The sequence below is a fragment of the Lemur catta genome, chromosome 2 (genome assembly GCF_020740605.2).
Source record: "Lemur catta isolate mLemCat1 chromosome 2, mLemCat1.pri, whole genome shotgun sequence".
Classification (NCBI taxonomy): Eukaryota; Metazoa; Chordata; class Mammalia; order Primates; family Lemuridae; genus Lemur; species Lemur catta.
The window spans coordinates 59,601,794-59,614,455 of NC_059129.1; the positions used below are offsets into that span (position 1 = coordinate 59,601,794).

General features: G+C 42.2%; 1 protein-coding gene across 1 annotated transcript; it reads right to left on the reverse strand.

The window, feature by feature from the left end:
* Positions 1 to 5,835: 5,835 nt before the first annotated feature.
* On the reverse strand, positions 5,836 to 12,198 carry IL17F (interleukin 17F). The gene is made up of 3 exons (XM_045542213.1): positions 12,166 to 12,198; positions 7,259 to 7,482; positions 5,836 to 6,073 (listed from the first exon to the last, which is right to left on the reverse strand). The coding sequence occupies exons 1-3, from the start codon at positions 12,196 to 12,198 to the stop codon at positions 5,836 to 5,838; spliced, it is 495 nt and encodes a 164-aa protein (XP_045398169.1).
* Positions 12,199 to 12,662: the final 464 nt, after the last annotated feature.

A 12,662-nucleotide genomic window follows, 5' to 3' on the forward strand; every position in this document is an offset into this window, starting at 1 on the left:
GAGTTCAAGACCAGCTTGAACAATATAGCAAGACTCTGTCTCTACAAAAAAATAGAAAAACTAGCCAGGCATGGTGGTGCACACCTATAGTCCCAGCTCCTCAGGAAACTGAGGCAAGAGGATCGCTTAAGCTCAGGAGCTGGAAGTTGCAGTGAGCTGTGATGATGCCACTGCACTCTAGCCTGGGCAACAGAGTAAGACCTTGTCTCAAAAAAAAAAAAAAATTTTTTTTCAAATAATTGTACATAATAGATCTCACAAAGCTAAGCAACATAGATCCAAAAGAGAAGATTTGGGGTTTTCTTTATACTTCATTCTATTTTCTATGCATTTTCATGTACAGTAACCAGAAGCTTGGCATCATATGCAGACACAGCCAACATCAAGAGGCAGAAGGAAACCTTGCTTTCTTAATGGATCTCACTTGGGGTTTGAGGTGACCGCAGAAGCCAATCAGGCACTTGACAAGTGGTCTGTGGGAAATCTGGGTCTTTTTTCTCTTAGATGTTGAGAAGCCCAGGAATGTGGAATCAGCAGATGTCTAAGACCCAGGAAACTCTTGCCTGATGGATTAGTATCTTAAGAATACTAAGCACTTTTCCATGAACATGGTGTCCTTTCCAAAGAGAACAGTCACACTCAGACCCCACTCCAACATTCAGCACACACAGCCCGTCCGAGCTGTCCCTCCCAGAGCTGGTTTCCAGTCAAAGCCATGAGAATGTGGTTGTGGGAAATGGTTACAGGGCTTCTGGTGTTGTCACCACCATAAACAAGGGCTTGTCCATACAAAGGGCTGCGGTGTGTCACCTACAGATAGCATGTAAGGAAACCACAGAGGTAAGCCAGTGGAGTCAGAAGTCTCTGAATTTTTTCACAGCCACAACCCCAGACCAACTCATAAATCCACATTTGCCTAATGCATTCAATTACTTGACTTTGAAAACAAGAATTGAAAGGCAGGAGCATTGGTCCGCAGGCCTGCATGATCAGGGAGACTACTAAGAGCTAGTTGGAGCTGGGAACTGCTCTAAATGCCTTACGTATATGATTTATTTTAATCCACTTCACAATCCTGTAAGGTAGATATTATCATCCCATTTTACAGTTGAGGAAACTGAGACTCATAGAAATTAAGAAACTTGTCCAAAGTAGCCTATAAATATAGATAACACACACATATACACACACAGAGATGGTTAACATGCAAGCCAACCATACATATTCAAAGACATAAGCTCTTTTGTCTGTCTTATATAGTTCACAATAAAAAAGTAATTAAAACAGCTATAAGCACTATTTAATGTATGGATAAAGGTCCAAAAATAAAGGAATAACTAAATAAATTATGGTTCATCAACTTGGAAGAATTATGCAGCTACTAAAAATCATTGTGAACTCTCTATGGAAACACAGGAAATAAATACAATATAACATTAAGTTTAAAATTACCCAATACAAATTGCCTATATGTTACAGTTATAGCCTTTTAAAGTATGTATCTGTGGGGAAAAGGAGCAAAAGAGAAAACAAAATATTAAAAATCAAGCTATTGAAGGAGGATAATAGATGGCTTTCCTCTTTTTAAATAATACACTAAACAATACTCTGACCATGCCAGGTATTATTCTATGTACCTTATAGATATTATTCTGTCCTCTCAACAACTCTATAAAGTAGGTACTCTTATCACCCTCATTTTACAACTGAGGAAAGGGAGGCACAGAGAGGTTGGGTAACTGGCCCCAGATCATCAGTAATTGGCACAGCTATTAAGTTCCAGAACTTACATTTGAACCCAGTATCTGGCTCCAATGCCCACACGCTTAGTCATTATGCTGTGCTCTCTGATATTGCTATGATGTCTGTACAATTGAAGAGAAGAGATAAACATTTTGCCGGCAAGAACATCTTAATGCTCAAATTGTGGTCATTTTACTTTAATCTTAGTTTTGAAATATTTTCTTCTACTGAGCAGAATTCTCAGAATCAGTATTCACTAACTAGCTGCCAGTGAGCCAGCACATAATTTTTAAAGCACATATTTATCCAGCTAAGCATACATTGCTCCTAAAACTTATTAAACTAAAAGTGCCTTCCTTCCAATTTATACCACTGGAGTAGGTTACAACAGAATTGAATCTATAGCTTCCTTAATTTTCACAAATGGCAAGATGGTTTAAACAAAGGATCTCTATGCTATTAATAATATATACCTGTACCATATATACTATACTATATTAATATATGTGCATGTGTATAGACATTAAATGGAGAAAGTAAATTTGATAACCATGAGGTATAATATAGCTGTGGTGTTTAAACAAAAAGTTGGTTCTGAGTTTCCTTGGGCCAAGCAAAATGGGAAACACAACCTCTGCACCTCTTGGAATAACAGCGACAAGTTACTAAGCCCACCATTTCCTAGTTACCGTATGAAGTCACTTACGTTTTTTAATTTCAATTACTTTACACATAACTCTTTAAAATAGATATTATCTGCCATTTAACATGAGGAAGCTAAGTCTCAGGAAGATGAATTTGCCTAAATTCACACAACCAGAAAATGGTAGAACCGGGATTCAAAGCCAAGAGCTGTCAACATATTAAATGCCTTTTGTTTTAACCTCTCCTTTTACTAGGAGGGAAAAAAAAAGACAAACCAACTTCCTATTTTCCTCACCGTCAATTACAAGTGAAATATCTCACACAGAGCTTTATAAATAAATGTGATTTTTATCCAAATTTGGGGAGGTGGGGAGAAAGGGAGGAAGAGAATGAGAGAGTGAGAGAGCGAGAATTGTTTTTTCCTCAGCCAAGCCTTCATAAATAAGAACTGGATATCAAAAGAAAAGGCTATATGCTTTCAAGTTGCCCTGTGGAAGAAAGGTTCCTCTCTCCACACATTAGGATGGCAACCTTGTACTTGAACACCTGAACTGCTCAACTGAAGCCATTTCTCCTGCAGGCAAAACAAGGGAGCTCCCAGAATGCTGAGAGCAGAACAGAGGCACACGGGCTGCTCATGCTGCCTCAGCATTGTCCCAAGTCGCCTAAGAAACAGATTGCCCCAGACAGTAGCCATTGGTTTCCTTTGGCCACGTGCTAAGGAATCGGGAGACAAATGGGCATAGTGTGCCACCTTGTGAGCAGGAGAAGATGTTCAAGTTCCAACCCTCAGCAAAAGCCCAAAAGGGAAGCTGTAACTAGCGCCCCAGACTCCAGGGCACCACGTACAATGTACTTGGAAATGTGGGGTGTGGAGGTACTTCCGCACCCTCTCCCAAGGCCAGCCCTAAGCCGTGAAGAGAAATGGCAGAAACGGGTCTTTACTGGACACACTACAGTGTTGCTGCAAAACCCACAGGAAAAATCATGAACTTGAATTCAGTGAACCTGTTTCTGCCACTAACTACTGAGTGACCTTGAGCAAGTCACTTAATTCCTGCGGGCCACTTTTGCAAATGAGAAAGGTGGACCAGGTGATCTACAGGGGTCCATCCCACTCTAACAGTGTGAGTGTGTGAAATTGCTTTCTCTCTGCTCTTCTCACTGGACTTCAGGTTTCTGGTCCCTTTTGTACACTATCACCAAAGTTGTTTTGTGAGCTACAACTATGCTTTTGTCACTCCTGTAACAGAACTTACAAAACCATCCACAAATCACCCATTTGCCTGCTGTTCTATTGCCATGTTCAGTCATTCATTCATTCAAGAAATAATTTGTTATATGTTCCCCACTGTGTCCTCATATCCACACTATCCCAAGCACATGGAACTACTGGCTGTTCCCCTAACATACCAGGCTTTTTTGTACCTCTTGCCTTTGCTCATGCTGTTCCCTTTGCTAGAAATGCCTTTCCCACATCTTCCTCCAGACCCACTCATATTCATCTTAGTGCAAAAGTCTTCCTGAAATTTCCCAGTAACTATCATCCTGTGTTTTCCTAACATTTCATGCCTTGATCCTAGTATTTAGCACACTGCCCTGAAATTACATGTGTACATGTTTAATGAGATAATATCTTGATACACTCAGAGGGGTAATTTTTTTCCCCTGCAACTTTCTATACCTCCTCCACTGCTCAGAAGAGGGCTTTTTATGTGTACTGCCCTCAAGGTAGGGCCATTACTGCCAAAATGAACAGAGAAAAGAAGATTCACCGCACAGATTTGAGCATCAAAATAAACTTGTGAGATTCATAGCAAACTTACCAAGCTGATGGCTATGACAGAAAGGTTTTTTAGGTTTCAAGAGCCTGAACATTTTAAGAGCAAAAGTTAATATTTGGCTGAGCACTCTGGGAGGCTGACGCAGGAAGATTGCTTGAGGCTAGGAGTTCAACACCAACCTGAACAAGAGCAAGACCCTGAGACCCCGTCTCTACCAAAAATAGAAAATTTAGCCGGGCATGGTGGTGCGTGCCTGTAGTCCCAGCTACTCGGGAAGCTGAGGTAGGAGGATCGCTTGAGCCCAGCAGTTTGAGGTTGCTGTGCACAAGGCTGATGCCATGGCACTCTAACCTGGGCAACAGAGCAAGACTCATCTCAAAAAGAAAAAAAAGTTGATATTTATACCATAAGAAAAAGACTCTGGAGCAAGGAGATGAAGAGTCAGTCTCCCCAGCCGCTCCATTTCCACACCCACCAACAGATTAGACAAGAGAGTGAGAAATGCGGGCCAGACTCCTGCCCTCTGCCCATCCTCAAGCCACTCCCAGGTGGCAGTGAGAACTTACACCCCACTTCCTCTCTGGAATCGGGAAGGCAGATGTGTTCTGAGTGGGGCCGTGGAAGCAGAAAGGGAGAAAACGTGCTGTGCCGTAACTGGACAAGAGACACACCAGAGGACCTCTGAATTTCCCCAGAGTGGCGTGGAGACCAGAACCTGGAAGCTTAGGTGCCCCCCAAAAGCATAAGAGATGAACAAAAGACAACCAGTGACCCCCAAATGGCCCGGAAGTCAGAATGAGGAGGACACAAACTGGCCACCATGGCCCCAATGACCAGAGGCTCCGTGGATGGCTGCGACCAACATGTGTCCCTTCCATATGCATTGCTGACTTTTCTTTGTACCTCCAGCGGCTGGCACCATGGCCAATAAATGTTTGCTTTGTAAAATACTGTAGCCAGGACGATGGAGCACTAAAATGTTAGCAGGGAACCAGAGTTCTGTTTGCACCATTTTCCTTAACTTTCTATGTAATCAACCTCCAAGCACCGTTAACAATAAAACAACTCTAACACCAATGCCACAATGGGAAAATATGAAAAACACATGATATGTATATAGAATTTCAAAATCTTTAGGGCTACAAGTTCTGTGAGTACAAGCAGAGACTAGAAACAAACACTTGAAGTATTTTTCAATTATTAATACTTTATTATATTGGTATTAGATATATTATTAATAATTTTTCTCCTAACATTTTACATTAAATCAAATATAAAAGGCAATACATACATACATAGTGATTATATTTTCTGCATTCCCATCTACATGCAGCAGAGCCCCCAGGAATGGCACTGGGCCAGGGTGACTGCATGGCTTGGAGGTGGTCATCAAATAACACGGGGAGTGGGCCAAGGGCTCCTTAATTCTCCTCCATCTGTTGTCAGGGGGTTGGGACAGTGGAACATCTAGGACTACGTAATAATTCTGAAGCACCCCAGAAGGTTAATATTATATCGAGTACAGAGCTTTGAGAATTCCATGCAGGTCTTATTAAGAGTCCTATGAAGTGGAGGGAACTGGGGATTACACAGGACTTGTTGCAGAGCGCCAGGAAAGGAGTGGTGTGTCCATAGCTTCTCCAGCTGAGTCGATGCGCCGCTCTCAGGGCAAGCGGTGGACCATGGGGGTGACGCAGGTGCAGCCCACAGTCACCATCACTTTCTCCAGCTGGAAGAAAACAGAGCAGCCCTGGCGCTTCCTCCGGAGGACCAGCATCTCTTGCTGGATGGGAACAGAGTTCATAGAGGCATCTTCCTTGCCCTGAGCATTGACGCAGCCCAGGTACCTACACTGGGCCTGTGCGATTTCTGAGGGGAACCGGTTGGGGTCCCAGTTGACACTGCAGGGGGAGCAAGCACAATGGTGAGGAGAGGAAAAGGAAGGACCAAGGCTGACAGCCCCGCAGGGAGGAGGCTCTGAGCCGTGCACTGAAGCACAGGCTCTGGAGCCAGGTGTCCTGGATTCATCCCCGGGCCTCTGGCAGTTGCTTCCCTCCCTAAGCCTCAGTTTCCTCAACTATAAAATGAAGATATTCATATACTGTTTTCTCATGGGATTGCTGAGAACATTGAGTGATACAAATGCATATAAGACAGCCCACTGTACAGTGTTAGCATTCAACTCACATTAGATCTTTTAGTTTATTTTTATTGGCATTATTATTATTGCAATTGTTATTTATCCTTTGCCTAGAGATGGAACATCATTAGTAGGTCTCAAATATACAGTCTACAAAGCTTGCTGCCTGGAAAGGAAAGCCAGAATTCCCTAGGTCTGTGAATCCAGTGCCTTCTCTCAGCAAAGTCAATCCAGCCAGCTTGCTCCTGTCCACGCCCCACTCGTGCGGGAAGTTAGGCAGCAACCCCAGAAGTTCTTCTAACTGTCCCTGGAATCTGTTGTTATAGTTGGAGAGTACTGGGGGAGGGGTGCTTGGTGTTCTAAGAACCAGTATCTTAAGACAAAATTACAAAACTGTACCCTGACGGCCCCCACCTAGCATCCCACTTCCCAAACTGGCCTTTTCCTGCACTCCTCCCTCACCCCTACTCCTGAAAGGGAAATGCCTAACGTGAGTGCATCTCCCTGAACTGACATTTCCTGGTTCCCGCTGATCCTCATACAGAAATAATTACGAGGGCTGCTTTAAAGAAGCCTCTCTTCCAACACAGAATTGTAAATTCCAACCTAGGACTGCATGCAGCAGAAAAAGGCCCAGAGTTGATGAGAATAGGGATGCAAAATATTAGGACCCGGCCCAAAACGGCAAGAACAATGTGAGCTCCCAGGTAAAGTGAGATTTCCCTTGTGAAGAGTGAACGTGAGGGCTTTCCTCTTTCGTTTTTTTCTATATATTCTAAATGTTCTACTTTATGATTAGAATGAATGAACTTTTTATTTCAAAATATTAAGGGAGTACAAAAGTTTTTGTGACATGGATATACCCTATAATGCTGAAGTCAAGGCTTTCAGTGAAATTAACATATTCTTCAAAAGAACGTGGAGATCAGTCTCGGTTGGCACTTACCTGTAATCCCAGGGGGAGCTAGAGCGGTTCTGGAAATTACGTCCCACGGGAACACGGTGGTTTTCACTGACGATGCGAATGTCAAGCTTTACAAAGTTGCCCCCCTCCAAAGGAGGGCAACTTTCGGGCTTTGGGAAGGCAGCATTCCATGCTTTGAAGTTTTTCCCAGCAGCGGCCTCCTTCAGAAAGGCGAGCCCCAGCATCAACAGCAGCAGGGACTTCACCTGGGAAAGAGACGAAGCTGCAGTTGGTTAGAAACTCTGTCATCACTTGCTAGCAAGAGGTAGCACATGGTCTAGCTGAACTCAGCGTTCCTTGTCCTTTTATGGGATCAGGGCTTCTCTCTGCACCTCAGTTCCTCACCTGGAAATGGGACCACTCTTACCTGAAGATATCAGGGTGCCAAACTGAGAACTAAACTCATTAGCCTGATGATTGAAGCCCTCCATGGTCCTAAACAGTCAGACAGAAAGACTGGGACTGGGTTTAAATGCTATCCTGGCTTCCTTGCTGAGCCTCTGATTTCTCATCTTTCCAACTGGATAATAATACTTACTTTATAAAAAATATTAAGGCTGGGCGCAGTGGCTCACTCCTATAATCCTAGCACTCTGGGAGGCCAAGGTGGGAGGATCGCTCAAGGTCAGGAGTTCGAGAGCAGCCTGAGCAAGAGTGAGACCTCGTCGCTACTAAAAAATGGAAAGAAATTATCTGGACAACTAAAAATATGTAGAAAAAATTAGCCAGGCGTGGTGGTGCATGCCTGTAGTCCCAGCTACTCAGGAGGCTGAGGCAGAAGGATTGCTTAAGCCCAGGAGTGCGAGGTTGCTGTGAGCTAGGCTGACAGCTCCGCACTCTAGCCAGGGCAAAAGAGTGAGACTCTGTCTCCAAAAAAAAAAAAAAAAAAAATTAACAAGATTGAATAGAATGTTCTATGTAAAGCACCTATAAATGTGTCTAACAAAAATAGAGGGTAAATGATAGCTTTCATTGTGATCTCCAACCTCATATCCCCTCTAGAAAATCCTTCCTCCCATCCATCCCTCCATCAAGAATACATTGCCTCTCCTCTGTCTGTGGAAATCCTACCCTTCCGTCAAGGCCCAGCTCAGATGTGAACTCTCAAAAGTGGTTCAATCAGAGGTATGTTTATTATCTTTAAATCATAAAGCCTTTACCATCTAACACTCAAGCAGCATTTTTTTAATTGTCTGGAAACATAGTATTTGTGTTCATGTCAGATCTACACCCATTAGATTGTAAATTCTTGCAGGAGAACTTGTGTTTTATGGGTTTTCCATAAATACTTTCTGAATGAATGAAAAAAAATGGGTGAGTGAATGAATTAAACAAATGATACAGTTAAATAAACAATATAGGTAAGCTCAATGCATTAAGAAAAACATTATGCAAAACCAACTATAGCAAAGTTCCAATTACCCACACTAATTGAAAGAAACAGCGGCACTAATGATGCACAACAACAGAGAATACAGAAACTATTTTTCTTAAGCTCTGGGACATACATTTTTTAATGTACTTACATTGAAATGTCAGTTTGTCTGGTGTGACAGCAATGTACAAAGAATGAAAGTGCTCTGTGAAGAGCTAAAAATCTTGCCAGCTTCCCATTGTCACGACCGTGCTTTGCTCACCCCACCATTACCAGTGACCCTTCCTGGGGATGGACCAGACCCATCACTGACTCTGGTGTAATGCAGAACAAGAGCGGAAGCTGAGCTGCTTTCATTCGCTGGGCTCAGTGTCGTTCAGGCTCACCCCTTCCATCAGTTAAGGCGGAGAAGGTGATTAGACATATTGATTTAAAAGGCCCTTCTTTTTATAATTTGTAGATGCCAGAGGCCAGAAATGAAAAGAGTAAACAAAAAGGTCATGGTGCCTACTTGCTATTACTGAGGTAGCTGATACTAAAAAGAAGTTGAAAGCAAGGTTGACCCAGATCAGCCAGAACGAGGTTGATTTGCTTTCAGATAATCAATAGCCATCTACTTTCATGCGCCACAATCAATCATTCATTCAACATCTAGTTCTTAACTCTCTAGTGTGGTGGCTCAGGGCACGGGTCCCAGAGTCAGAATTCCAAGGTCCGTAACTCAGTTCCAGGACTCTTAGAAGACAGGACTCAGTTTCCTCCAACGGAAAATGCATAAATGAGATGATACACTTAAAGCTAGCAACACTGCCGGCACACAGTGAGTATTCAATACCTGTGGCTATTGTTAAGTCAGCAGTTTGCTAATGTTACACAGTGGAATCCATGTGGAATCCATGTGGAATCCATCCTTATGCACCTTCTGTCTTGACAAAGTGCTATGAAGTTGTTTCTTTTAAAATGCCAACTTAGATAAGAGGATCCTTAGCTTCCCAAGCCTATGAATCACTTTGTTAGATTTCTTAAGTAAATTCGTTCTTTGTGTTTTCTCTTTCCTCTTCTGTATCATATTCACTGAATCAGTTCTGATTTTCGTTATCAAAGCTTTAAAGTAACTATACCTTGGGGTTATATGATTTAGCAATAATTACCATGCTTCTAACACATCGTTATTATATTTGCTTACATATTCTTAGAATATTTTAGAAAACACTTTCACATCTCTTTAAACACTGGATTCTCACAACTACAATTGTGAGGTAGACAGAGCTGGTATTAATTATCCCCATTAGAGAGGTGAAGGAGTTATGTCTGAGAGGTGATAAATAATTTGAGTGGGTTCACCAGCCTAGTAATGATGCCAGTCTGCAGACTCAAACCTAGGTGTCAGTGGTCAGTGTTATTGCCAGTGAAGGTCATTATTCTAACCATCAACATTAATCTTAGCTTTGGGTCACTAGAAGAGCCAAGCATTCTAAGCAATGTGACAACTGTATCAGAATTGCATAAGTGTTGTAGGTCATGTGGCCCTTTATCAGGAAATCTGATGATGTCTGCAAATCACCCCAATTTACTCCACAAAGCTTTTGATCTGAAACTGTAGATTTTAGTGGTTATGCAATACAGAGCAGGGGCTCTGATAAGGCTGTCGCTGGTTCTTAAGAATGACACAAACAGCACTTCTCAGAGAAGTTCAGAGCATTTTATAGACTTCAATTCCTATATGCCATCTGAGAGCAGGTGAATAGACATTGCTCTCATGCTGTGGAATAGGAAACAGTTGAAAGTGAGCAGTAGCAGGACACCAAACTTCTCAGCCTAGCTTTGCACCTCACTCTAATGTGAGCCCACATGAGCAACCTGATATTCACCCCTTGTACTTATCTGCAGTTTGTGCCCTCTGCATATAGGAACGAGCTCCAGAGCCTGGCCAGGTTCTAGGTCCATGAGAATTTGCCTACACTACTTGCTGAGGATGTCCTAAGTGCCTTAACTCCCAACTTCTAATCCTATTCCAATGCCCCTTACACCGTCATGTCTCTTGCTGACAACCCAACAGATTTCTTCAAAGAAACCAGAAATAGAAATAGCTTTGGAGCCCAAACCTACTCAACGGATTTGCTCAGATGCAGTGGCTTTAAATTCAGAAACCTTGCCGCTGCACCCTTCAAAGAGAAGCATACTGTACTTGGAGCCTGAAAACTTAGGTTCGTGTCCCAGTTGTTGTGCTTATGGTATCCAGGGATGTTAAATAAGTCAGTTAACTTAATTGGACCTTTGTTTATCTGTGTAATGCGGAAAGTAATCTCCATCTACTTCAGTGGTCAGAGTGATGAGAGTCTCTGGAGTAACAATAATATTAATATTAATAGCTAATACTTATGAAATGTTTTCTCTATCACTATTAGTTGTTGTATATTAAAATGGCCAAATTAACTAAAAACTAAGCATGCATAGATCTGCCAATACAGAGTATAAATTCACTTATTCTCAATGATATCAGTTAATCCCAAAAAAATTCCATGGGAAAGATGCTATTATTATTCCCACTGTGTAATTAAAGAAACTGAGGCACAGAGAAGATAAGTAGATTACCCAAAATCCTGCACTTGGCAAGTAGTGGAGCCAGGTTTGTCTAACTCCAAAGCCTATGCTCCTAAATTATGTACTTTGCTGCATTTCTTGTAATCTCTAAAATAACACATAAATATAAAATAAAAGTGTCATCATTGCCATATGTCATAGACCTTTTATGACATCCAAGCTCTTTTAAGTTGCATGGCTTGTAAAAGGAGAAAAAAAAAGAGGAATTATCTAAGCCAATAATATGGTGCATGATTTCCTAGGCCTGATTTCTTTATGCCTGTGTATTAAATTCTTCCCAGACCTTATCTGAATAATGCCAGGCAAAATTCCAAACCCTGAGTTGGGGTAGGAGGGAAGATTTCCATCACATTAACATCTCTCTTTCCTCCAAGAGGAATGAGATGGAACAAAAAAATCAATAAGCAGCAATGAGAGACATGGGCAATCTCACTTCTCTAGGAGCTGTCCAAAGCCAACACTGGGTGGTTTCGCTTCTTCCATCCAAGTCATTCCTATAGTGTTGGGGGAATCATTAGATCTCTTGGGGCCCCAGCTTCCTTGGATAAAACATATATGTACATATCCCCTAAAGGGTGGCTAAGCTCCCTACACGAGATAAGAGTTTTAGGCCAACCTAACTCTATAGTGGGTGGTCACAGAAGGGACCATGCCAGTTGTCTGTGATACCAAGGGCCACACACACTAATATGGCCTGGGCAAAAACCATCAGGCAAGGAGCTATGTTTTGCATCCCATTATAACTTGTCTAGTTATTTTTTTTCTTTTTCTCCACCAGGCAGGAGTCAAAGTTAAAGCCATCTCTGTTTTTTAAAGAAGTAATTTTAAAAAGACCCACTCAAGCCTCCTTGCTTAGAAATCTGCCCTTCTGAAATCCTAGACACAACTGGCCTTAAATCTTGCCACTCACCATAGCCATGTCACACAGGGTCTTCACTGTCATTCTGCTCGGGTTGCTTGCTTCGTGCAGGAAGCTCTGTGGATGTGTCTTCCTCTGTACGCCTGGGTCTTATCGATGAGTACCTGTCGGTTTTATAGCAATCACTGCCCCTGTTTCGATTGACCTGCTTACTGTCTTTAAGTTGTGGTTGACCCAGAGTTACTGACGAATGCAGGGTTTTTTTTCCTACTCCACTTCCTGAAGGGGAACCAAGGGGGGGACCCTAAAAAGGGATGACGGGAAAAGGACCAAATCTTCCTTTTCTTCTACCCCACTTCCACCCCCTTGCCCTCAAATTATAGTAAAATTCTTCATTTGTTTACTACAGAGATGAACCAAGTTACAGATTTTGGTCATGATTTTTTATGTTCTTCCACAAATTGCCAACTGCCTTGTCATGCCCCATACGCTCTACTTTCTAGTCATGCAATATGAATCATGATTTAATATTAATTGTTAACACTTAC